The sequence below is a fragment of the Callithrix jacchus genome, chromosome 15 (genome assembly GCF_049354715.1).
Source record: "Callithrix jacchus isolate 240 chromosome 15, calJac240_pri, whole genome shotgun sequence".
Classification (NCBI taxonomy): domain Eukaryota; kingdom Metazoa; phylum Chordata; class Mammalia; order Primates; family Cebidae; genus Callithrix; species Callithrix jacchus.
In genome coordinates, this window is record NC_133516.1 from 100,578,566 (window position 1) to 100,605,812 (window position 27,247).

General features: G+C 44.9%; 1 protein-coding gene across 3 annotated transcripts; it reads right to left on the reverse strand.

Moving 5' to 3' along the window:
* On the reverse strand, positions 1 to 25,687 carry DPPA2 (developmental pluripotency associated 2). Of its 3 annotated transcripts, none has more exons than XM_008982501.5 (9): positions 25,544 to 25,687; positions 23,717 to 23,762; positions 21,731 to 21,875; positions 21,042 to 21,202; positions 20,898 to 20,951; positions 19,750 to 20,011; positions 15,401 to 15,596; positions 11,175 to 11,239; positions 1 to 218 (listed from the first exon to the last, which is right to left on the reverse strand). In XM_008982501.5, exons 2-8 carry the CDS (start codon positions 23,747 to 23,749, stop codon positions 11,197 to 11,199), a joined length of 894 nt encoding a protein of 297 aa, XP_008980749.3. In that variant the 5' UTR covers positions 23,750 to 23,762; positions 25,544 to 25,687; the 3' UTR covers positions 1 to 218; positions 11,175 to 11,196. The 3 variants fall into 3 exon arrangements, with proteins under 3 accessions (XP_008980749.3, XP_054102273.1, XP_078208545.1); XM_054246298.2 differs by having other exon boundaries at positions 25,492 to 25,687; XM_078352419.1 differs by lacking the exon at positions 25,544 to 25,687 and adding an exon at positions 24,562 to 25,249.
* Between the last annotated feature and the right edge of the window lie 1,560 nt (positions 25,688 to 27,247).

The following is a 27,247-nucleotide window of genomic DNA, read 5'->3' on the forward strand; positions in this document are numbered from 1 at the left end:
TAACGCCAATTGCAGTGACTTTATTTTAACGGGTTTTCAGGCGTACAGAAAGGGGCTCTTTAGATGGGGCTGTGTCACTAGTCAACCCTCTTCACTGGGGAGTCCTAGTCACTATGACTTCGTTTTGTAGATCAGGAGGATTCATTCAAATTGTCTCCTCTTCCATTCCTTCATAACAGGGTACATGGTCTGAAAGTACATCCCACCTTCTCTAGTACCTAGAAGCAAATTTGAAATGGTGTATTTAAGAGCAGCTTCGATCTATACACAGTGAGTTTGCAGTCAAAAGAGTTAGGGTGTTTTGTCCACTACAATAGGAAAAGAAATGGAACAAATGTACCTTTTTTTTTTTTTTAGAGATGAGGTTTCACTATGTTGGCCAGGCTGGTCTCAAACCCCTGACCTCAAGCAATCCACCCACCTCGGCCTCCCAAAGTGCAGGGTTTACGGGCATGAGCCACCACACCCAGCCCCAATGTAACTTTTAATGAAGAAAGAACGGCAGGCAGAAATACTAGACAATAAATACTGTATAGCCAGAATTGGTTTTCTTTGGGTTACTGAATTAGACCATTAGTTATTTCAAAGACTAATGATGGCACGTTTTTCAATCCTGTGTCGGTCTTCAGGCCGGTCTTTAGGAAAGACATGTTTATACCAGAAGACCATTGATTACGGATACTTTCAGAAGACATATGTAGTACTTTGCTCTAACTCTGTTATGACCTGAGAGCCCAACTGAGCACTCCACTGGCATGGCTTCCATGTAACATATGATGTGGAAATTTTCCTTTTTTTTTTGAGATGGAGTTTCGCTCTTGTTACGCAGGCTGGAGTGCAATGGCACAATCTCGGCTCACCACAACCTCCGCCTCCTGGGTTCAAGCAATTCTCCTGCCTCAGCCTCCCGAGTAGCTGGTGGGACTACAGGCGCGCACCACCATGCCCAGCTAATTTTTGTATTTTTAGTAGAGACAGGGTTTCACCATCTCTTGACCTCGTGATCCACCCACCTCGGTCTCCCAAAGTGCTGGAATTATAGGCGTGAGCCACCACGCCTGGCCTGGAAATTTTTCTATTCTGTTGTCCCTGCAAGTTTGGGCTCACTCTAAGCAGTCTGCCTACTGGACAACTGTGCCATAAGCCATCAATAGTCTGAATTCAGGACTGCCTTGTTTTAATTCCACAGAATACACTGCAGGTCCCAAGCATACATGTTCTCAAGTGTGCCGAGCTCTAAATGTAAGCAGTGAAGTGTAAAAGATGAGCTTAAGTGCCTGCTTGGGCCATAACATCTTCCTTATCTGCCCTTCTTTCCTTTCTGCACAGAGCTGAGAACTAAGAGGATAAATTAGAGGCAGCTAGGTTTAAAAACAACATAGGTATGGAATAGAAATCTTCGGAAAGAATACAAACACTGAAGCTATTTATTTTGTGGGAGGATTAGACATATTGTAACAGAAAAGAAGAGCACAGTGGTTTAGAGACCATCATTCTGACAGAGGAATGGCAGTATATACTGTTTTTTCACCTTTGGGTGATCTTGGAGCTGGTGGGAATCCTGCTGGCTTGCTGAGGAGCAGAGTTACTGTCTTATGCGGTAGCCTAAGTTTATTTTGGGCATTTACCTGCTTTGTCTGACAGAAGAGACGGAGGAACCTAGAAACTCCTTGTTCAGTACTCCTCCTGTCTGGCAGATGCCTTGCTGTTTCCAATCTGCCAGACCCAAACCCAAGATAAAATTATGAAAGAAAAGCAAGAGCTGGCGGAGTGTGGTGGCCAGCTCTTGGTGGCTGTAATCCCAGCAGTTTGAGAGGCTAAGGTGCGCAGATCACCTGAGGTCAGGAGTTCGAGACCAGCCTGGCCAACATGGCAAAACCTCGTTTATACTAAAAAACAAAAATTAGCCGGGCACGGTGGCTCAAGCCTGTAATCCCAGCCCTTTGGGAGGCCAAGGTGGGTGGGTCACAAGGTCAAGAGATCGAGACCATCCTGGTCAACATGGTGAAACCCCGTCTCTACTAAAAATACAAAAAATAAGTTGGGCATGGTGGCACGTGCCTGTAATCCCAGCTACTCAGGAGGCTGAGGCAGGAGAATTGCCTGAACCCAGGAGGCGGAGCTTGCGAGACTGCGCCATTGCACTCCAGCCTGGGTAACGAGCGAAACGCTGTCTCAAAAAAAGAAAAAAGAAACAAAAAATTAGCCAGGCGTGGTGATGCATGCGTGTAATGTTAATCCAGCTACTTGGGAGGTTGAGGCACGAGAATTGCTTGAACCCAGGGGGCGGAGGTTGCAGTGAGCAGAGATGACACAACCGCTCTCCAGGTGGGTGACAGAGTGAGACACTGTCTCAAAAACAAACAAACAAACAAAAAAAACAAAAAAGGAAAAGCAAGAGCTATAAAGGAAGAACGTTAACAATATTTAATAAGCGCCCCAAAAGAGGTAAAAAGAAATACTACGGGGGAGAAAACGTTTTGAATAAATAGTGACTGAGTCCCTCCCAGAATTGGAGGAATATATAAGATCTCAGGTTATATATACAGCTAAAGTAGTTCTTATGAAGAGACTTCTAGCGTTAAAAATATTTATCAGAGAATATGAAAAACTAATCTAACAGGCCAAAAAACTAGGAAAAGAACAACTGAATAAATTCATGAACCAAAGACGAAGGAAAACAATGACAGAAATGATGGAGGTAGAAGACAAAAGAGCAAGACAAAGAATGATCAAAACCAGAAATTGGTCTTAGTGGACTTGGATCCGTGTCATCAGGAGATAGCTTCCAGCTATGGGCCCCTGAGACAGCCCCTCATTTACAAGAGTGCCCTTGCCCAAGGTCATGGCTTTTTCTACAACCAGTGAGTGACGAGGCTAGGGTATACGGCATGGCCATTTGACCAGAGATGAGTCAACTCTGATGTTACAGACCCAGACCTTTCCTAGTAGCGGCCAAGACTTTGATTTAGGCCTGCACTGCAAACTGACTTCTCCGTCTCTCTAACCTTGTCTTCCCTCCAAGTGTCAATCCCAAAGGCACTCCCTAACCACCCGTACTCTACACCAGCGGTCCCCAACCTTTTTGGTACCAGGGACCAGTTCTGGTTTCATGGAAGATAATTTTTCCATAGATGGTGGGGCTGGTTTCTAGATAGTTCAAGTGCATTACATTTATTGTGTACTTTATTTCCATTATTATTACATTGTATGAAATAATTATACAACTCACCATAACGCAGAATCAGTGGGAGCCCTGAGCTTGTTTTCCTGAATCCAGACAGTCCCATTGCGGGTAATGGGAGACAATGACTGATCACCAGGCATTAGATTCTCATAATCATGAGATCACCAAGATCCCTGGTGTGTGCACTTTATAATAGAGTTTGAGCTCCTATGAGAATCTAATGCCACCACTGATCTGACAGGAGGTGGAGCTCAGGTGGTAGTGTGAGCGATGGAGAGAGGCTGTAAATACAGATGAAGCTTCGCTCGCTCGCCCGCTGCCCACCTTCTGTTGTATGCCCACTTCCTAACAGGGCTGCACAGCAGGAAGCAAGCAGCCAGCCAGCCGGCAAAGCAGACTTCAGGACTCATATTGTCGCCTGCGGTTTGGGGACTCTGCTCCATACTCTGTCTTAAAGCCAGCTTCCTGAACAACCCTTCCTGGACATTGTACTTTGGAAAGATTAATAAGATGAATAAATCTCTAATAAGACCGAGCAGGGAAACAAGAGGAAAGTCAAATAAATAAAATATGGAATCTAAAAAGGGAAGATACTGACACGGCAGAGGAAAAATATGGATTTGACTTTCAAAACTTGGAAGTAATACATAAAATTCTGGAAAAATGTAGAATGAAACAAGTAGCATAAAAAGAAATCGAAAACTTAGATAAAACAATAAGAAACAAATAACAGTCACATACTTCCTCCTCTCAATGTAAATCCTTGCCTAAATGTCTTTACATGTAAACGTCAGGCCTATCTTTTTTTTTTTTTCTTTTTCCCTTGAGACGGAGTTTCGCTCTTGTTACCCAGGCTGGAGTGCAATGGCGCGATCTCGGCTCACCGCAACCTTCGCCTTCTGGGTTCAAGCAATTCTCCTGCCTCAGCCTCCTGAGTAGCTGGGATTACAGGCACGCGCCACCACGCCCAGCTAATTTCTGTATTTTTAGTAGAGACGGGTTTCACCATGTTGACCAGGATGGTCTCGATCTCTTGACCTCATGATCCACCCGCCTCGGCCTCCCAAAGTGCTGGGATTATAGGCGTGAGCCACCGCGCCAAATGTCAAACCTTTCTAGCACTGAATAATGTTTTCTTATACAACTTGTTCCAGAAAATAGAAACAAGATAAATTTCCAAACTCTGTTAATGAGACCAGTATAGTCTTTATACAATCAGATAAAGCAATATGTGAAAAATATAAGCTAATTGTTCATGTCACAGTTTTAAATAAAGCATGAACTAATCGAACCCAATAGTATTTTTAATGCCTAATAATAACTAGTCATAGCACATAGATAAAAGTTACATTTAAAAACAGGTCAAAGGCAGTGGTTCATGCCTGTAATCCCACAACTTCGGGAAGCCAAGGCAGGAGAATGACTTGAATCTGCAGTTGGAGGTCAGCCTGGGCAAAATGGCAACCTGTCTCTACAAAAAATACAAAAAAAAAAATTAACCAGGCATGGTGGTGAATGCCTGCAGTCCCAGCAACTCAGGAAGCTGAGGTGGGAGGATCACCTGAGCCCAGGAGACAAAGGGTGCACTGAACCGAGATCACGCCGCTGCACTCCAGCCTGGGCGACAGAGCAAGACTCTGTCAAAAAACAAAACAAAAACAAAAAATTTAAATTTAAAAGCAATGTTTCCAGCCTGGCCAACAGGGTGAAAACCTGCCTCTACCAAAAAACATAAAACTTAGTTGGGTGTGGTGGTGCACACTTTTAGTCCCAGCTACTAGGGAGGCTGAGGTAGGAGGCAGAGGACACAGTAAGCCAAGATCACACAACCCTGGACTCCAGCCTGAGCAACAGAGTGAGACCCTGTCTCAAGGGAAAAAAATTAAAATTAAAACACTTTTTTAAATTAAAAGATAAATTAACTTTAAAATATTTTTATTTATCAGGACACAATGATACTCAAAGGAAAAAAGAGGTTTTTTTTTTTTTTTATAGTGGAATAATAGCTAATGAATAAGAACTTGTAATAATTTGGGGTGAGGTGTGGTAGCTCATGCCTATAATCCCAGTACTCTGGGAGGCTGAGGCAGGTGGATCACCTAAGGTCAGGAGTTCAAGACCAACATGGCCAACATGGTAAAACCGCATCTCTACTAAAAATACAAAAATTAGCTGGATGTGGTGGCACATGATCCTGGCTACTCAGGAGGCTGAGGCAGGAGAATCACTTGAACCCAGGAGGTGGAGGTTGCAGTGAGCCGAGATTGCACCACTGAACTCCAGACTGGGCAAGAGAGTGAGACTTTGTCTCTCAAAAAAAAAATTTATAGAATTTTGGGTAATATTTTGATAGTAATAGATTCAAACATGGATAACCATTGGATGCTAAAATCTTCCAATGGTCAGGATTGGAAGAGTGAAGAGTGGTCAGGAAGGAGCAAGATAGTCACATGGTATCAAATATCACTCTACAGAGTAGTTACGAGTTCCAACCTGAGACCCGAGACCTACACCTACAAACCATTAAGAAATCTGGTGTTTCGATGGGTGTGGTGGCTCACGCCTGTAATCCCAGCACTTTGGAGGCCAAGGAGGGCGCATCACGAGGTCAAGAGATCAAGCCCAACCTGGCCAATATGGTGAAACCCCGTCTCTACTAAAAAATAAAAAAATTAGCTGGGGTTGGTGGCCAGCGCCTGTAGTCCTACCTAATTGGTGGGCTGAGGCAGGAGCATTGCTTGAACTTGAGCATTTATATATAACTCACTAAATTAGCCTTAATTGAGAAGGTTCTGTAAAATACTGTTATTGGCCAGGTGCTGTGGCTCACACCTATACTGTTAGCACTTTGGGTGGCTGAAGCGGGTGGATTGCAAAGTCAGAAGTTTGAGAGCAGCCTGCCCAGTATGGTGAAACCACATCTCTATAAAAATACAAGAGCCGGGCATGGTGGCGCATGTCTGTAATCCCAAATACTCCAGAGTCTGAGGCAGGAGAATCACTTGAACCCAGGAGGTGGAGGAGGCAGTGAGCTGAGATCGTGCCACAGCACTCCAGCCTGGGTGACAGAGAGAGACTTCCCCCGAGAAAAAAATGTTTCCATTTGGTATTTGCATAAGCTTCTTTTTGGAATAAGAACAAATCATTATTTCTCATCTAGCAAGAAAAGAGCTGACCAAACCGGGAAAGAACTCTTTTTAGACCCAACAGAGAACTGAGGTCACAGGACAAACCGCTGTTCCGATATTGGAGAGCTCGACAGGCAGATATTAACCACAACTGAATGTAGTAGAAGCGCAAGAGAAGAAACCTCCACAAAACAGGTTCCCGGTTTCCTTTTATTTACTTACTTTTATAAGTAAATTTTGGTTTGGGACAGAGTCTTGCTCTGTCGCCCAGGCTGCAGTGCAGTGGCAGGATCTCGGCTCACTGCAACCTCCACCTCCTGGGTTCAAGAGATTCTCCTATCTCAGCCTCCCGAGTAGCTGGGACTACAGTTGCCCACAACCCCACACCCAGCTAATTTTTGTATTTTTAGTAGAGGTGGGTTTCACCATTTTGGCCAGGCTGGTCTCGATCTCCTGACCTCAAATGATCCACCCACCTCGGCCTCCCAGAGTGCTGGGATTACAGGCGTGAGCTCCCGCACCTGGCTCATGGCTTTCGTTATACAATACAAGTTTGGTTTATAAAATATATATATATATATAAATTTTTGTCTTTCCCCTGCCACCACTCTCTCTATTCTCTCTCTCTCTCTCTCTCTCTATTCTCTCTCTCTCTCTCTCTCTCTCTATATATATATATATAGAGAGAGAGAGAGAGAGAGAATAGAGAGAGAGAGAGAGGGAGAGAGTTGGGGGAGAGACAAAATACATATTTATTTTCATAGATATAAATGAGGTGGGTGGATCATTTGAAGACAGAGCAAGCATCAGACTAAAATATGGCAGAGACGTTGGAATTACCAGACCAGGAATTTAAAACAGTGTTGATTAATATGCTAAGGGCTCTAACAGAAAAAGTGGACAAGATACAAAACAAATGAGTAATGCAAGTGGGAAGACAGAAACTCTAAGAATCAAAATAAAGTGATAGAAATTGGAAGAAAATAAATAAGTTAAAAAATAAAAATTGCACAAAAGACCTGACTAGACACCACAGCCAAGGAGATATACAGATGGCAAAAAAACATAAAAAGATGCTCTACTTCATATCATTAGGGAATTTTAAATTAAAACAATGAGAGACTGGCTGTGCACAGTGGCTCACACCTGTAATTCCAGACCTTTGTGAGGCAGAGGCAGGCAAATCACCTGAGGTAAGGAGTTTGACACCAGCCCGGCCAACATGGTGAGATCCCATCTCTATTAAAAATACAAAAATTAGCCAGGCATGGTAGCGTGTGCCTGTGGTCCCAGAAAATCTGGAGGCTTAGGCACAAGAATCACTTGAACCTAGGAGGCAAAGGTTGCAGTGAGCCAAGATCACACCACTGCACTCCAGCCTGCATGATGGAGTGAGACCCTGTCTCAAAAAAAATTAGATACTTACCACTTGTCAGCCTTTTGGCTAAGATCAAGTGTGGAAAAACAATGAGATACTATGACACACCTATTAGAATGGCTAAAATCCAAAACAATACCAAATACTAACAAGGATATGGTGCAACAAGAACTCTCATTCATTGCTGATGGGAATACAAAACGCTACAGCCACTTTTAAAAACATTTTGGCAGAAATGAGCTACCAGGCCATGACAACACATGGAGGAACCTTCGCTACATTTTGCTACGTGAAAGCCAATATGAAAAGGCTGTACACTGTTATAGGTCCACTGCCTAATACCAAGTATATACAACATTCTGGAAATGGCAAAGCTATGATGGGCCAGGCACACTGGCCCATGCCAGTAATCCCAGCACTTTGGGAGGCTAAGGCAGAAAGATGGCTTGAGGCCAGAAGTTTGAGACCAGTCTCACCAACATAGTGACACTACTGTCTCTACTAAAAAAAATTTTTTTTAATTAATTTATTTTTTTTAATATAAAGACAGAGTTTCACCATGTTGGTTGGGCTAGTCTTGAACTCCTGACCTCAGCTGATCTGCCCGCCTTGGCCTCCAAAGTGTTTGGATTACTGCGTGAGCCACCATGCCCAGCCTCTACTAAAAATTAAAAAAACAAAACTAGCTGGGTATGGTGGCACACTCCTCTAGTCCCAGTGTCTCAGAAAGCTGAGCCGGGAGGATCCCTTGAGCCTAGGAGATCAATGCTACAATGAGCTATGATTGCACCATTGCACTCTAGCCTGGGTGACTGAGCAAAAAAGAAAGAAAGGAAGAAAGAAAAGGCAAAGCTATGGCAACAAGAAAAGATCTATGGTTTCCAGTGTATGGGCTTCGGGGAAAGGAAGCATCCGTGGAACACAAGGGATTTTTGAGGTAGTGAAACTATTCTGTATGATACTATGTTATATACACGTCATTTTACATTTGTCAAAACCACAGAATATAGAACAAAAACAATAAAACCTAATATGAACTACAGAGTTTAGTTAATAATAATGTATCTGGCCGGGTGCGGTGGCTCAAGCCTGTAATCCCAGCACTTTGGGAGGCCGAGGCGGGTGGATCACGAGGCCAAGAGATCGAGACCATCCTGGTCGACATGGTGAAACCCCGTCTCTACTAAAAATACAAAAAATTAGCTGGGCATGGTGGCGCGTGCCTGTAATCCCAGCTACTCAGGAGGCTGAGGCGGGAGAATCGCCTGAACCCAGGAGGCGGAGGTTGCGGTGAGCCAAGATCGAGCCATTGCACTCCAGCCTGGGTAACAAGAGCGAAACTCCGTCTCAAAAAAAATAACTTAATTTAATAAATAAATAAATAAATAAATAAATAAAAATGTATCTGCTGGGTGTAGAGGCTCACACCTGTAATCCCAGCACCCAGGGAGCCTGAGGTGGGAAGATGGCTTGAGCCCAGAAGTTTGACCAGCCTGGGAAACATGGTGAGACCACATCTCTGTAAAAAAATAATAAAATAAGGTCAGGCACAGTGGCTCACACCTATAATCCCAACACTTTGGGAGGCCAAGGCAGGCGATCACCTGAGGTTGGGAGTTCAAGACCAGCCTTACCAATATGGAAGAACGCTGTCTCTACTCAAAATACAAAATTAGCTGGGTATGGTGGTGCATGCCTGTAATCCCAGCTACTCGGGAGGCTGAGGCAGGAGAATCACTTTAACCTGGGGGACAGAGGTTGAATTGAGCCAAGATTGCACTCTTACACTCCAGCATGGGCAACAAGAGCAAAACCCCATCTCAAAAATAATAATAATATTAAAATAGCCAGGCACCATGGCTCACACCTATAATCCCTGCACTTTGGAAGGCTGAGGCAGGTGGACCGCTTGAGCTCAGGAGTTCAATGGTTTTGAACCACACTGGTTGCCTGAGCAACATGGTGAAACCCTGTCTCTACCAAAAATTTTTTAAAAATTAGCTGGGTGCGGAGGTATGTGTCTGTAGTCCCAGCCACTTAGGAGGCTGAGATGAGAGGATGGTTTGAAACCGGGAGGTGGAGATTGCAGTGAGCTGAGGTCATGCCACTGTACTTCAGCCTGGGTGACAGAGCCAGACCCTGTCTTAAAGATAAACAAATTTTTAAAAAAGAAGAAGAGGCTGGACACAGTGGTTCACACCTGTAATTCCAGCACTTTGGGAGCCCGATGTGGATGGATCACCCAAGGTCAGGAGTTCAAGACCAGCCTGGCCAACATGGTAAAACCATGTGTCTACTGAAAATACAAAAACAAAATTAGCTGGGTGTGGTGATGTGCACCTGTAATCCCAGCTACTCGGGAGGCTGAGACAAGAGAATCACCTGAACCTGGGCCAGGCGTGGGGGCTCATGCCTATAATCCCAGCACTTTGGGAGGCCGAGGCGGGTGAATCACCTGAGGTCAGGAGTTTGAGACCAGTCTGGCCGACATAGTGAAACTCCGTCTTTATCTAAAAAAAATTTTTTTAATTTTTAAAAAAAGAGAGAGAGAGTATCACTTGAACTGGGAGGTGGAGGTTGCAGTGAGCTGGAATCCCGCCATTGCACTCCAGCCTGGGTGACAAGAGAGAGACTCCAGCTCAAATAATAATAATAATAATGTGTCAATATTGACTCATTTTTTTTTTTAAGAGACTATGCTGCCCAGGCTGGAGTGCAGTGGCAATTCACAGGTGTGATCATACAGCACTAAAACCCTGAACTCCTCCTGGGCGCAAGTGATCCTCCTGACTTAGCCTCCACAGTAGCTGGGGCTACAGGTGAACACCACCACACTCAGCTCTGCCTCATCAATTGTAAAAAATGTAGCATGCTAAAGCCGGCGCGGTGGCTCACACCTATAATCCCAGCACTTTGGGAGGCTGAGGCGGGTGGATCACGAGGTCAAGAGATCGAGACCACCCTGGTCAACATGGTGAAATCCTGTCTCTCCTAAAAATATAAAAAATTAGCTGGGCATGGTGGCGCATGCCTGTAATCCCAGCTATTCAGGAGGCTGAGGCAGGAGAATCGCCTGAACCCAGGAGGTGGAGGTTGCGGTGAGCCGAGATTACGCCATTGCACTCCAGCCTGGGTAACAAGAACAAAACTCTGTCTCAAAACAAAACAAAACAAAAAAATGCAGCATGCTAATGCAAGTTAATAACAGAGGAAATTGGAGGGGGAGTGCAGCATTGTGTACATGGGAATATATGGAAACTTTATACTTTTCACTCAAGTTTTCAGTTTCAAAAAAGAGTCTATTAATTAAAACAAAACCAAATTATATTCTGTACAGCTAAATATTTAGTGAGTACTCAAGGCACCGGGAGACACCGGACACTGCATGGCAATGATTGGGATGCAAGTCATCTTCAGGCTCGCCACCATTTATCCTTCCTGATAGAGAACAGACAAGAGACTTATAATTCCGGTCTCTTACACTGTATTCAAGCAGGTCTTCGCTACTTCTCTATTGTCATTAATCTTTTCATCATCTTCTTATTCCTGTAAGGCAAGTAGAAAAGAACTGTGAAAAACTGCTACCATATGATAAGCCATTCCATACCACTCCCTTTAAAATGACCAACAAAATAAAGAATGCCCTTCTGGAGTTCCCGAGCTGTTTGCCCTAAAACCTAGGAATGGTGCATACAAACTTTATGTAGTAAATCAAGGAAAAGCGTTGTTCACTTGTTCTCAGAACTCACATTCCGCATACTGCAATGGATCTGGCTTCCCTTTATTTTTTCCTTTTTTGAGACAGGTTCTCATTCTGCCGTCCAGGCTAGAGTGCAGTGGCATGATCACAGTCCACTGCAGCCTCGATTTCCAGGGCTCAGGCGATCCTCCAACCTCAGCCTCGGCCTCCCTAATAGCTGAGACCACAGGTGCCTGAAACCACACTCAGATTTTTTTTGTTTTTTTGGTAGAGACACGGTTTCACCATGTTTTCCAGGCTGTTCCCAAATTCCTGAGCTCGAGTAATCCACCCGCCTTGGCCCCGCTAAGTACTGGGATTGCAGGCATGAGCCACCACGCCCGGCTTCCTTCATCTTTACACTCCCCATTCGCGTCTCTTCATGCAGCTCCTCCCCACTCATATATGCTTATGGATTTTCATTTTTAAAATTTTTTTTAAAAAAGAGAAAGAAGAAAGAAAAAAGGGAAGGAGGGGAGAATGAGTAAAGTGAATGAGGGGAGAAAAGAGAGAAAGAAAAGAAAGGAACCTCCCTTGAGGTTACCGCCTTAACTAACTGTTCTGTCTTCCTGCCAGGCTCAGCTAATGAAGATGATCAGTATGTCCTCCTTCTAGTTCTGCACAGGTTCTACCCCAAGTTGCCCATCCTCTCAATCTGCTCTCAAAAACGCATTCATCGGTCTCTTAAATGGCCAGTCCCAAGAGCGCCACATTCATCATTACCTTACCTGGCCATCTCATTGCCAACCATCTCTACCTTCTAAGACTCTGTCCACTGCTTCCTATCACTCATCTGCTAACCTGTAACTGTTCTATCTTCACTGTCCACCTTCCACTGATACAATGATTCTCTTTAGGGTTCCTTCCTGAGTTCCTTCTTACGCACTTTTTTTTTTTTTTTTGAGACGAGTCTCCACTAGGCTAGAGTGCAGTGGCACGATCTCAGCCTCCCAAGTAGCTGGGACTATAGGTGTGCACTACCACTCCTGGGTAATTTTTTATAGTTTAGTAGAGACAGGGTTTCACCATGTTGTGCAGGATGGTCTCAATCTCCTGACCTTGTGATCTGCCTGCCTCAGCCACCCAAAGTGTTGGGATTACAGGCATGAGCCACTGCATCCGGCCTTCTTCTTACACTCTTTTTTTTTTTTTTCTTTAGATGGAGTCTCACTCTGTCACCCAGGCTGGAATGCAGTGGTGTGATTTTGGCTCACTGCAACCTCCGCCTTCTGGGTTCAAGCAGTTTTCTGCCTCAACCTCCTGAGTAGCTGGGATTACAGGTGCCGGCCACCACGCCCAGCTAATTTTTGTATTTTCAGTAGAGATGGGGTTTCACCATCTTGGCTAGGCTAGTCTTGAACTACTGACTTTGTGATCCACTCACCTCAGCCTCCCAAAGTGCTGAGATTACAGGCGTGAGTCACCGTGCCCAGCCCCTTCTTACACACTCTTATCCACAATGTATGTGCTGATGACCACCAAAGATGTTTAGCTCTAATGCATTCTTCTCTCAGAACTCTAGAACATGTCCCAAGTACCATAGATTCTTCTCCACTGAATTGGAATTCTGTTTCCTCCGCTTTTAAGAGAGCGTCTTAGTCTCTTTACTCCTACAACTTACATTTGTCCCATTCCTCGTTAAATGCTTTGTCAGTGTAATGAATTATCTCTTTCCTGAGTTACTAATCTCTTATTTATGCTCCCATCTAGTCTGCTACAAAATTTAGCCCACTTTCTAAAAAATGCCCTGAATTTCTCTCCACGCATCTCTCCTATCACTTCCGACTAATTTTATCACCAAAAACTGAAATTTTTATTCATGGCTGGACATCAGGAGTTCTATAGTCAAAAGCCATGTTTATGTGTATATATATTTTCCTGAGAGTATGTACTTATTGTTATATTCTCACACAAGCCTGTGTCCCAAACATTACTGAGATACCTACAGGATAATGCAGATATAAAATCCTTTATGATCTGCTTCTCCATTTCCCAAACTCATTTGTCAGTGTAAGCTTCAATTACACTGACTTACTGACAGTTTCTAAGTATGCCATATTCTTTTATTTATTTTATTTTTTCATTTTCAGTAGAGACGAGGTTTCACCATATTGGCCAGGCTGGTCTCAAACTCCTGACCTCAGAGATCTGCCTGCCTCGGCTTCCCAAAGTGCTGGGAATACAGGTGTGAGCCACTGCAGCTGGCCATCATACTCTTTTATTTCCCTGTGTTTGTACTGACTGCTTCCACAACTGGTAAGCTCTTCCTCAGAATGCATAATCTTCTCTGAAGCTTCCCTGAGCTATTCCAATCAAGGTTCTTTCCATATATTTTCATAGCTTTTTTTACTCATTTTTAGTTGAGTGTGCTAAATGGATTTTGTTTTTGCCTTCCGAGGTGAGTATCAGACATGTAGTAAGAACTCTAATGTTTGTTTTTTTCCTTTAGAACAAGTCTCTAAAACTGAGGCAGAAATCAGATACTGACTTGTCAGATGCTTTGTTAAGGCCACTAGCCACATTTAGGCCGGGTGCGGTGGCTCACATCTGTAATCCTAGCACCTTTGGAGGCTGAGGCAGGCAGACCACCCGAGGTCAGAAGTTCGAGACCAGCCTGGCCAACATGGTGAAACCCCCTCTCTATTAAAAATACAAAAATTGGTCGGGCGCGGTGGCTCACGCCTATAATCCCAGGACTTTGGGAGGCCGAGGCGGGTGGATCACGAGGTCAAGAGATCGAGACCATCCTGGTCAACAAGGTGAAACCCCATCTCTACTAAAAATACAAAAATTAGCTGGGCATGGTGGTGCGTGCCTGTAATCCCAGCTACTCAGGAGGCTGAGGGAAGAGAACTGCCTGAACCCAGGAGGCGGAGATGGCGGTGAGCCGAGATCGTGCCATTGCACTCCAGCCTGGGTAACAAGAGCGAAACTCCATCTCAAAAAAATAAAAAATAAAAATAAAAATAGAAATACAAAAATTAAGGCCGGGGGTGGTGGCTCAGGCCTGTAATCCCAGCACTTTGGGAGGCCGAGGCGGGTGGATCATGAGGCCAAGAGATCGAGACTATCCTGGCCAACATAGTGAAACCCCGTCCCTACTAAATACAAAATATTAGCTGGGCATGGTGGCACAAGCCTGTAATCCCAGCTACTTGGGAGGCTGAGACAGGAGAATGCCTGAACCCAGGAGGCGGAGGTTGTGGTGAGCCGAGAATGAGCCATTGCACTCCAGCCTGAGTAACAAGAGCGAAACTCTGTCCAAAAAAAAAAAAGAAAAAATATATACAAAAATTAGCCAGGCGTGATGGCTGGCACCTGTAATCCCAGCTACTTGGGAGCCTGAGGCAGGAGAATCATTTGAACCTGGGAGGCAGAGTTGCAGGAAACAGAGATCACATACTGCACTCCAGCCTGGACAACAAGAGCAAAACCCCATTTCAAAAAAAAAAAAAAACAAAAAAAAACCTAGCCACATTTATTGAGTTGTAATCCACTAGTGAGTTCTTTTTGCATCTTATTTTTTTGTTTGTTTTTTTTTTTGAGGCAGAGTTTCGCTCTTGTTACCCAGGCTGCAGTGCAATGGTGCGATCTCGGCTCACCACAACCTCCACCTCCTGGGTTCAGGCAATTCTCCTGCCTCAGACTCCTGAGTAGCTGGGACTACAGGCACGCGCCACCATGCCCAGCTAATTTTTTGCATTTTTAGTAGAGACGGGGTTTCACCATGTTGACCAGGATGGTCTCGATCTGCCGACCTCATGATCCACCCGCCTCAGCCCCCCAAAGTGCTGGGATTACAGGCTTGAGCCACCGTGCCCGGCCTGCAACTTATTTTTGCCTGATCTATGCGGCAAATTAAGAAAACGGCACGTTTGCCCTCTGCTTTCTTCTGCTAAATTATTTAGAAATCCATCTATACGTCTACCGCTTTGTGCGCCATGCTTAACAAGAGACTTAAGGATTACCTCTTAGCACAGTCAGGGCATAACATATTATCTTCTATGTCTGGGGATGGGAAGATGCAGGCAGGTAACAAGAAGAGAGAAATCATCCTCCTGTGAGTGGTAGGCACCCAGGCCTGGCCTGCATGAAACTGCAGGCGCACCCAACCCTTTGTGTCTGCTGAGAGAAGCTGGCCGTGGACCACACACCACCTGACACCTGGAATGGAAAAACAAATATAGATAGCAAAAACCAAGACAGCACCCTGCCACAACCTCTCAGCAGGTCACTCTTGATTTTGTTCTTACATTATGCTCACAAATCAATTGAATGAGATGCGTAAAGACGTAGACTCCAAGACACTATGATCTAATTTCACAAGTTCTATAACACAAGGAATGATGATGGTTGCCATTTTGAAATGCATGATTTGTGTCCAAGATTTTGCTAGGTGGTTTATATGTATTAATACATTTACTCTGAAGTGCACTATTAATAGTTACCTTCCATTGGCTTTTCTTATTCACAGGTGAGATATCTGAAGCTTATGGTGCTAAATAGCAGGAGTTACCCACAGCCAAGTCGTGGATCCAGGTATTCTGACTGGCTTACAGCCCATTTACCTAACTACTACATTGCACTGCCTCAGCTATAGGAAACAGACAAGCATCTGTTTAAAAGTGTAAGGAGGGCCAGGTGCCGTGGCTCACGCCTGTAATCCCAGCACTTTGGGAGGCCGAGGCGGGTGGATCACGAGGTCAAGAGATCGAGACCATACTGGTCAACAAGGTGAAACCCTGTCTCTACTAAAAATACAAAAAATTATCTGGGCATGGTGGCGCGTGCCTGTAATCCCAGCTACTTGGGAGGCTGAGGCAGGAGAATTGCTTGAACCCAGGAGGCTGAGGTTGCGGTGAGCCGAGATCGCGCCATTGCACTCCAGCCTGGGTAACAAGAGCAAAACTCCGTCTCAAAAAAAAAAAAAAAAAAAGTGTAAGGCACGATTTAGTTAGGGAGCTGGGATATTTGCAGTAAAACAAGTCGTACATTTATGGAACGTCTGAAATTGAGCGAAAGGAGCAGTCACGGTGGACTTACGTATCTGTAAATAAGCAGTATATGTGGTGTGATCACTCCGATTAGACTGTAAAACAACAGAACATGTGTGTTTAGCACAGTATACATAGCAGCTAGACAGATCTTGGGATCACAGCAGATGCTTAGTAAGTGCAGAAAGAAGAGAAATATAAACTGATAAGTCACCGTGAGATGATATTAGCTCATACAGGATGTTAATAAAAATTAGGAAGAGGTGTCATCTTTAGGGAGGCAGTAACCCCAGGCACACAGCTTTATGGCTGAACAATCCCTTTGCACAAATTATTAAAAGGTACTCACTGTCCCCACAGAAAGAAATGCAGCTTGAGGGCCGGGTACAGTGGCTCACACCTGTAATCCCAACACTTTGAGAGGCTGAGGCAGATGGATCACAAAGTCAGGAGATCAAGACTATCCTGGCTAACACGGTGAAATCCAGTCTCTACTAAAAATACAAAAAATTAGCCAGGCGTGGTGGCACACGCCTTTAGTCCCAGCTACTTGGGAGGCTGAGGCAGGAGACTTGCTTGAACCCAGGAGGCGGAGGTTGCAGTGAGCCGAGATTGCACCACTGCACTCCAGCCTGGGCTACAAAGCAAGACTCCGTCTCGAAAAAAAAAAAAAAAAAAGAAAGAAAAGAAAAGAAATGTAGCTTGAAGAGCAGAGGATATGCCAATTTCAGCTTCAGGTCTACCTTCTGGCTGGTTTCGCTGTATGATGAATGATGCGCCCTACCATACCAGTTAGCCGGAATAAAACAGGATCTAGAATACTTCTGGAAATGGGAAGATGAGGGAGGAAGAAAAGAATTCAAGCCAAAAAGAAAGGTGACTTGAGATAGCGGACCCTGGAGAGAAAAGCAAAAATAGCAAGAAAAGAAGAGCAGGAATTGGAGCAAAGTGGAATTAAGTCATCCTCAAGATTTCTTAAAGGGACGAGTGCAGTGACTTATGCCTGTTATTTCAGCACTTTGGGAGGCTGAGATGGGTGGATCACTTGAGGTCAGGATTTCAAGACCTGCCTGGCCAACATGGTGAAACCTGATCTCTACTAAAAATACAAAAATTAGCCGGGTGCGATGGTGCATGCCCATAATCCCAGCTACTCAGGAAGCTGAGGCATGAGAATCGCTTGAGCCCTGGAGGCGGTGGCTGCAGTGAGCCGAGATCATGCCACTGCCCTCCAGCCTGGGCAGAGTGAAACTGGGTCTCAAAAATATATATATATTTCTTACAGGACAAGGACCCCAAACCTCTTAATTATTATTGCCTGCTTTCTACAGGCCAAGTTCTGTGTCTCATATAAGTGTCACAACTTTTTTTTAAAACAGTTTCACTCTTGTTGCGCAGGCTGGAGTGCAGTGGCGTAATCGTGGCTCACTGCAACCTCCATCTCCCAGGTTCAAGTGATTCTCCTGCCTCAGCCTCCCAAGTAGCTGAAATTATAGGCACCACCCCCACGCCCAGCTAATTTTTGTATTTTTAGTAGAGACGGGGTTTCACCTTGATGGCCAGGCTGATCTTGAACTCCTGACCTCAGGTGATTCACCTGCCTCAGCCTCCCAAAGTGCCGGTATCACAGGTGTGAGCCACCGAGCTTGGCCAACTTTTTTTAAATTTTTTTTTTTTTTTTTTTTTTTGAGACGGAGTTTCGCTCTTGTTACCCAGGCTGGAGTGCAATGGTGCGATCTCGGCTCACCGCAACCTCCGCCTCCTGGGTTCAGGCAATTCTCCTGCCTCAGCCTCCCGAGTAGCTGGGACTACAGGCACGCAACACCATGCCCAGCTAATTTTTTGTATTTTTAGTAGAGACGGGGTTTCACCATGTTGACCTGGATGGTCTCAATCTCTTGACCTTGTGATCCACCCACCTCGGCCTCCCAAAGTGCTGGGATTACAGGCGTGAGCCACCGCGCCCGGCCTAAATTTTTTTAAAAAAAACAGGGTCTGGGCTTGGCGAAGTGGCTCAAGCCTGTAATCCCAGCACTTTAGGAGGCAGAGGCGGGTGGATCATGAGGTCAAAAGATCGAGACCATCCTGGCCAACATGGTGAAACCCCGTCTCTACTAAAAATACAAAAAAATTAGCTAGGTGTGGTAGAGTGCGCCTGTAATCCCAGCTACTCAGGAGGCTGAGGCAGGAGAATTGCTTGAACCCGGTGGCGGAGGCTGCGGTGAGCCGAGATCGCGCCACTGTACTCCAGCCTGGCACCCGGCGACAGAACGAGACTCTGTCTCAAAGAAGAAAAAAAAAAAAAAAAAAGCCAGGCGCAGTGGCTCACGCCTGTAATCCCAGCACTTTGGGAGGCTGAGGCGGGCAGATGACGAGGTCAGGAGATCCTGGCCATGGTGAAACCCCGTCTCTACTAAAAATACAAAAATTAGCCGGGCATGGTGGCGCATGCCTGTGGTCCCAGCTACTCGGGAGGCTGAGGCGGAAGACTCGCTTGAACCCAGGCAGAGGCTGCAATGAGCCGAAATTGCGCCACTGCACTCCAGCCTAGCGACAGAGTAAGACTCCGTCTCAAAGAAAAAACAAAAACAAAAAAAACAGGGTCTGGGTCTGTCAGGCCAGAGTGCCATGGCACAATCTCAGCTCACTGAAACCTTCACCTTCTGGGCTCAGGCCACACTTCTACCGCAGCCTCCTGAGTAGCTAGGACTACAGACACACACCACCATGCCCAGCGAACTTTTTTTGGTATTTTTCATAGACAGGAATTTCGCCACGTTGCCCAGGTTGGTCTCAAACTCATCAACTCAAGCAACCCTCCCTCCTGGAGTACAGGCATGAGCCACCACGCTCAGACACTACTATTCTATGAAACAGGTAAATCTTCATTTTATAGAACAGAACACCGATGCTTAAACTAAGTAAGTTGCCAATGCCACATATCTAGGAAACGGTAAAGCAAGAATTTGACCAACACATTCCTCTTATTCACTATGTCATAAATGCCTTAAGGAAGCAGGAAAGAAAAGGGGAAGACTCAGACTGTGGTCCAAGATGACTAGATTATGCTCTCTTCCCACCTTAGAATTCTGCTTAGTGATGGAAAATGGCCACCACTCAGTCACCTGACTTGGGGATCCATCCAGACAAAACATGACTAGCTGTTAATATGACGGATGGAAGAAAGATGTCCTATGTGAATCCAATTTCTAATCTACAGATATTTTAGCAAATTTCCTTCCCTTTGACTCCCTTTCAGTCTTGGACTAATAAAGGTCAACCTGTCCTCTGGAGTGGGACTCACACTTTAAGGCTGATCTTACCAGAAGCTTGCATCAGAAAGGCGTCAACAGAAACGCGGATGGAACACACATTCACAGTCTTAGGCTGAACAGCTCTGGCAGCAATTCTTGCCCACGATGCCAACATGGCTTCCTGCGCTGAAGTTATCACTTCAACTGTATTAGTCTCTTCTGCTCTCTCATTCATCTCAAATCTTTTCTGAAGCCTTGCTGTCTTGGTCACTGCCTTGCATTTCCCTGAACACCGCTGTTCTCTGGTCTCTTGTAACATTTCAGGCATATCCTGCAAACAAAATCCATGATGAGTATTCAGTAAACTGCTACTGCTGTAAGAACTTTTGAATCAATGTTGTTATTTTTTTTTTTTTTTTTTTTTTTGAGACGGAGTTTCACTTATTGCCCAGGCTGGAGTTCAATGGCACGATCTTGGCTCACTGCAACGCCTGCCTCCTGGGTTCAAGTGATTCTTCTGCCTCAGCCTCCAGAGGAGCTGGGACTACAGACACGCGCCACCACACCCACCTAATTTTTGTATTTTTAGTAGAGATGCGGTTTTACCATGTTGGCCAGGCTGGTCTTGAACTCCTGACCTCAGGTGATCCACCCACCTCGTCCTCTCAAAGTTCTGGGATTATAGGTGTGAGCCACCTCGCCCGGCCCTAGTATTATTATTCTTTATATTGACCTGAACATGTATATCAATGTGGGAAGGGTTTAGGGATGTTAATTCCCATAAACTATAAATTCTTCATTGGGAGAAATTTTTGGTTGTTGAAACTGTGCAGGGGGAGGAAAGGTTGCTACTGACATCTAGTTGGTAGAGCCTGGGGGGTGCTGCAAAACATCCTACAATGTACAGGGCAGCCCCCAAAACAAATAAAAACTTACTTGTTCTGAAATATCAATAATGCTACTTAAGAAACCCTGCTAACTGGGTACAGTGGCTCACGCCTGTAATCCCAGCACTTTAGGAGGCCGAGGAGGGCAGATCACCTGAGGTCAGGAGTTCGAGGCCAGCCTGGCCAACATGGTGAAACCCCGTCTCTAAAAAAATAAAATTTAAAAAGAGGTACAACATATAGAAATGGTGGGAGTGGGAGGGTAGGGATCAGACAAATCATGATCAGAGCAGAGCCCACCTTCACACCATCAACACACTCATTACTCACTTGCTGTTGTTCAGGGTAAGCATGCCCATGGAGCCTCAGATAAAGTTCTATTTTCTTAGGAAATGAAGAGAGAAATAAAGTTAAAAGTTGACAGAGATTCCCATAATTATTCCCAGCAGCAGATACTCACCCAAGTGTACTAACCTTGCCCGTCGTATTCAAACCAAGTTCTTGACACCAGTTCCGCAAAGTGTCCCGACACACCTTATTAATAGGAGGCAAAATGGTCGGCAAGGGAGGGGCTGGTATCTTGCATCTAGCTTTTCGTGGAGCTGTAAATCGTTCATTTGTTTGAAGTAGATTACCTAAGAAAAGAATGGAACCAAAGTAGTAATAATTTAAAATTGGCAAGATTCGCACGGTGGCTCAAGCCTGTAATCTCAGCACTTTGGGAGACCGAGGTGGGCAGATCACAAGGTCAGGAGTTCAAAACCAACCTGATCAACACGGTGAAACACCGTCTCTACAAAAAATACAAAAATTAGCCAGACATGGTGGTGCATGCCTGTAATCCCAGTGACTTGGGAGGCTGAGGCAGGTGAATCACTCGAATTCGGGAGGTGGAAGTTGCAAGATCGTGAGCCAAGATCGCACGACTACACTCCAACCTGGGTGACAGAGCGAGACTCTATCTCCCACCAAAAATAGTAAGGCAGTACATCAGACTTAGGAAGCAGAAGTATGGGAGTTTGCAAAATCTCTTAACACAGATCAACAAGGTGAGATTTAAGCTGGGTGTTGGACAGTCAGAGGATAGGAAAGACAGATCTTACTTTTTCCTGGGCTTCCCAGAGTTGTAGGAGTAGCTATCTGAGCAATCCCTGTCCTCATACCTTGATTGTATTTCTTAGGCTTCTCCAGTTTGACATCAGAAGTTGAAACACTTGGTTCCATTTGTTCCATATCTGAGTCATCTTTAACTGGCACCAGTGTCAAAATCACACTTTCCTCATCATCTACTTCCCCCTCAAAGAAATTCTGGAAAGAGAAGAAGAGTCAGTCACTGGTTCTCATTTGATTCTGTACAACCCAACCGCCTGCTTTCAAGGCACAGCTAATGAATGAGGAGCTTAGAATACAATAGTTAGATGGAGAAAAGAATTACTGAGATTCCTCCAATGTGATGTTGATTAGCAAACCCTTCATTAAATAAGGGAAACATGGAAAAACCGGGCAAAAGCCAATTCACATGTAAGTGTTAATGAAAGAGAAAATAAAAAGGTAGGGCTTGGGTTTAGAGACCTATTTCCCTCCAGGCCTTCTTCTTCAGCCAAAACACAAAATACTTTCATTGTGCCTCCGAAATCTGTATGGAATGTGTTCCTGCCTTTCCATCTTCTATCACGATTCCCAAGATTCCCAATTCCCACATCAAATTTCACAGCACAAGCAGTTCCATTCTAACTCTGCTATTTCTGCACCGATTAGTCCATGCTTGTTGAAAATTCTTCAGTGGCTTGTCATTGTTATTCTGGTTAATGACAAAGCTCAAATTAGCTCACAGAGCTGTGTAGCTTACAAATTCTCCCACAGTCTGGTCCCTGCCTGCCTCTCCAGCTCAAAACCTCTGAGCTGTCTGAGCTCCAGCCACACTGGGCTCATTTCAGCTCCACCACCTGAGGGGAGGGTATCTGTTTTACTCTCTGTTGCTTTCACAGGAACACAGCACCCAGCACACAGTAGGCATTCAATGTTGTTTTTATGATCTGATGAATGATGGGTAAAGGAGGAAAGCAGGTAGGTAGAAACTCGTATTTACTGTTCTGTCCGGTGCAAAGGCACTATGCTAGGTGCTTTCTGTATTTTTCAAATTCAATTCTCGCAGTACACTTGTAGTCATTTATTAATTCTCCTGTTTTACAAATGAGGAAACTAAATGAGCAGTGCCATAAAGTAACACAGGCTTGAGTACGGTTCTGAAGTTAGCTTTTGCTCTCAAATTCAAGGGTGAATAAACTCCATTCCAGTCCTATCCCAATATTCTCTTCCAGTGCTGAGGCCACACGCCTCCACATCTTCTATTTAATCTCTTCAATGGGTTCCCATTACTCCTACTCTTAGTTTACTTCAAAATAACATTGACATTATTTAGGGAATATTACTCTCTTAGGGAGAAAAGTAGGGGCTCAAAGCAGCTATGTGACTTCCCCATAATCATATAGCTAATGTTGACCCATTCGGTCCTTTCGCCACAGGACTGGTACAGTGGCACCTGTAAGTGCACTATGACACCTTCTCTACTTAGTTTCTCAGAGGGCCAGGACTACCCCAGCCTAATCGGGAAACTCATTTGGTACCAAGGCCACTGGGAGCAGAGATTTCCTACTCCCAGAGAAAGTAACTAACTGGTCACTTTATGACTTTATCCACATTACTGTTTTCACTTTCTTTTTACCTTAGCTTTAATATATATATATATATATATATATATATATATATATATATATATATATATTTTATTTTTATTTTTTCCCTATTACTATTGTTCTCTATTCCATTTTTTAATTTTTTATTTATTTATGTATTTTTACCATTTTTGTCTTGCCCAGCTATAGCACTTCTTGTCTTTCCTACCGAAAGAAATATTTTCCTTTGGACTAGGAGGAGACATTTTTACTTCTTTTTACTCTCATCCAAATGCAGATGAAAGCACAATCACATGAAAGAAAACTAACAATCCATTTGCAAAGAGGAGGAGGTTTCAAGATGGAGGTTTCTAGAAATGAAGATTTGTGGCAAAAGGGAAACATAAGTCAGACCCAGAAAGACTTTGAAAAGTGACTGTGTGAGAAAACTAATTCTGTTCGAACCAAACCTACCTTCTTAGTGTTATCCAAATTTGAGTCTGACATTTTCAGCGACACCCTGGGGAAGGCAAGCACAGCAATGTTAAGCATATGTTACTTTACTTCTCTTAACCTGATTTCTCCTTTTATAAGCAAATGTCTCCTACTTCCTGTTACCCAGATGAGCTCTGTTTTGTTTTTTTCTCCTCTTTTTCCCCTCTCTCGTTTTCTGACAGGGGGATAATTTTATCAATTTAATACCCTGCCTTGTCCATTCGATGATATTTTTTTAAAAATTAGGGCGGATGCGATGGCTCATGCCTATAATCCCAGCACTTTGGGAGGCCCGGGTGGGCAGATGCTTGAGTCCAGGAGTTCAAGATCAGCCTGGGAGACATGGCGAGACCCCAGTCTCTACCAAAATATACAAAAATTAGGCAGGCGCTGTGGCGTGAGCCTGTAATCCCACCCACTCGGGAAGGGGGAGGGGGAATTGCTCAAGCCCAGGAGGCGCAGGCCACAGCGATCCGAGATCGCACCGCTGCACTCCAGCCTCCCGAGACTCTGTCTCAAAAAATGAAAGACGTAAGAAAAACAAAATGCGTGAAACTTGAAAGAAAACTGAAAATGACAAACACCTGTTGACAAGTTCCAATGGAATGAACAGAATATTCTAGAACAGTTATAGGGCAATATTGGTAATAAATTATTGTGAAGGGAATGGAAAAACGAGTCAGAGCATTTTCGGCAGGTATTTGATACCTGATTTATGCATCTGGGTATGTTACTCCCTGAAAGACCCCAGATTTAAACTGTGGGAGTCGGATAATCTCTCTTGGATTTAGTTTTAAATACAAGTATTAAGCCTGCAATCATACTGAGCTGATTGGAGAAGGATTTGGCCGTCCAGAACTGCAACAAGAGCCAAAACACCAAGTCAAGAGGTGAGTGATGCGCTTCGGAACTGCTGGAGCCTCATGTTGGATGCAGAAAGCGGTAAAACGTGAAGCGAGTGTTCTCACAGGTCACTCTAAGAAGCCAGAGCAACTAAAGAACATTCATTCGCAAATAATATGACAGCACTGACAACCAAGCGCCTTTACCACGGGCTTTCTCTGCCCCTGGGTAAATGATCTGGTCCATTGATCTCAGGACCCAGGGCGACCACGGTCCCTTTTAAATTGGTAGTATGACGCGTTCAAAGTGTAGTCTGGCCCTGGCACGGTGGCTCACGCCTGTAATCCCAGCACCTTGGGAGGCTAAGGAGGGAGGATCGCTTGAGTCCAGAAGTTTGAGACCAACCTGGGCAACATAGTGAAACCCCGTGTCTATTAAAAAAAATAATAATAAAGTCAATAATTTTTAAAAAGAAAGAAAGTATAGTCTGAAAAGGCTCAGCTTTAGTTTATTGAGGAACTGATTGGAAAAATAAATTATGAGTTCCCCACGCCCCGATCCCACACATCCTGAATCAGTTCCTAGAGGGTGGGCTTAGGGGTTGAGGAATTCGCGCTTCCTCCAGGTAACTTTTTATTTTTTTATTTCTCAGACAGGCTCTGCCACCCGGGCTGGAGTGCGGTGACGGCGCGATCATACCGCAGCCTCGACCTCCTGGGCTCAAGCGATCTTCCCACCTCAGCCCACGCCGCCCCACCCCCGCCACGCCCCTCCCCTCCCCACCCCCGCCACGCCCCTCCCCTCCCCACCCCCGCCATGCACCCCCCCCTCCCCACCCCCCGCACCCTAGTAGTTGGGATTACAGGCCCCACCAGCCCGGCTAATATCTAAAATTTTGGAGGAGATGAGACCTGGGGCGGACGAGGATTGGAGGGACTGAAGGGACAGGGGTGGGGGTCTCACTGTGTTCCCTAGGCTGGTCTTGAATTCTTGGCCGAGCTCCCGGACTCGAGATCTCCCTCCGCAGCCTTCGCAGTAGGTGGGACTACGAGAGGCCTGCGCCGCCGCGCCCAGCCCTCCGGATAATTCTTCAAGCTCTTCAAGGGTAGAAGCATCAGCTAGATCAGGATATCACCGAAGGGCCTTGGAGACAGGCAGCCAACGGCAGATAATGGTTGGAATTCGGTTCCTCCCTTCCAGGATGGAAACGGAATGCAGCCCTCGAAAACACAGCTATTAAAGCACCCCACCTGCGCGCTCGGGTGTGGCCCCTGCGGCTTTCAACCCGCAATTCAGAGGAAAGCTGACCTAATGGCCTGAGTTGATCCTCATGCCCTTGGTAGGGACAGAATTTCAAGAGGGAAGACCATTTCCTTACCATATTTTCTTTTCTTCGTTGCCTTTTTTTTTTTTTTTTTAACAAGATAATCATCTTGTTTCCCTGGGTTTTTTTGCCCAGCTTTTTGAGAATGTTTTATTACGGAAACCTCAAACATGTACAGTCTGGTTCCGGCTAAAGTGCCATTCATTCCTCCTTCCTGGGTTACTTTGAAACAAAGGCCAGATCTCCTATGATTTCATTCATAAATTCAGGGGAAAGGCCGGGTGCCTTGGCTCGCGCCTGTAATCCCAGCACTTCAGGAGGCCGAGGTGGGAGGAACACTTGAGCCCAAGAGTGTGAAACCAGCCTGGGCAACATAGTGAGAGCTCATTGTTACCGAAAAATAAAAACAAAATAACCGTGCGCGTGGCTGTGGTGGGGCACGCCTGTGGTCCTGTCTACTCGGGGGGCGGAGGTCAGAGGATCCCTTTCGCCTAGGAGCCCCGGGCTGCAGTGAGGCTGTCTCACTCCAGAGGAGTGGAAAAAACACTTTGTTCCTACTATAACTACAGTATCCTTTTTACATCTACACACAATTCAAAATAATTATTTAATATTTTCAAAATATTGGGGCCGGGCGCGGTGGCTCAAGCCTGTAATCCCAGCACTTTGGGAGGCCGAGGCGGTTGGGTCACCAGAGGTCAGGAGTTTGAGATCAGCCTGGCCAACATGGCAAAACCTCCTCTGTACTGAAAATACAAAAATTAGTCGGACGTGGTAGTGGGTGCCTGTAATCCCAGCTACTGGTGAAGGCTGAGGCAGGAAAGTTGCTTGAACCCAGGAGGTGGAGGTTGCAATGGGCCAAGTTCACATTCCTGCACTGCAACCTGGGCGACAAAGCAAAACTCCGTCTCAAAAAAAAAAAAAAAAAAAAAATCCAATTATCTGATATATTTTTCTCTTCTTTCATTTTTTTTTCATAAGTATAATCTCTTAATCACTTTCTTTTTTTAAACAATCTGTTTGAAACAACATCCAAACGAGATCTTTGATAAATTAAAATGTGCCTTAAATTTTTCTTTAATCTGCAAGTTATCGCCATCTGTTTTTATTTATTTATTTTGTGGAGACAGTCTCACTATGTTGCACAGGCTGGGCTTGAACTCCTAGGCTCAAGCAATCCTGCCTCAGCCTCCTGAGTAGCTGGGATTACAGGCACATGCCACTGTATGTGGCTTCCACTTCTTACTTCTTACAATTTGTTGTTGTTATTGTCAAAAGAATTGTGTGAATTTCCTATAGTTTCCTATTTAAATTTCGCAGTTTTACTTGTTTTACCCTTTAGT

Excerpts from the sequence above, each read along its gene's own strand:
- DPPA2 (XM_008982501.5), bottom strand. The coding sequence starts at position 23,749 with ATGTCAGACTCAAATTTGGATAACACTAAGAAG. Across the intron at positions 20,952-21,041 it reads GTTTGAATACGACGGGCAAG|AAAATAGAACTTTATCTGAG; the intron begins GTTAGTACACTT and ends TCATTTCCTAAG. Across the intron at positions 11,240-15,400 it reads TGCCCTGACTGTGCTAAGAG|GAATAAGAAGATGATGAAAA; the intron begins GTAATCCTTAAG and ends CTTGCCTTACAG.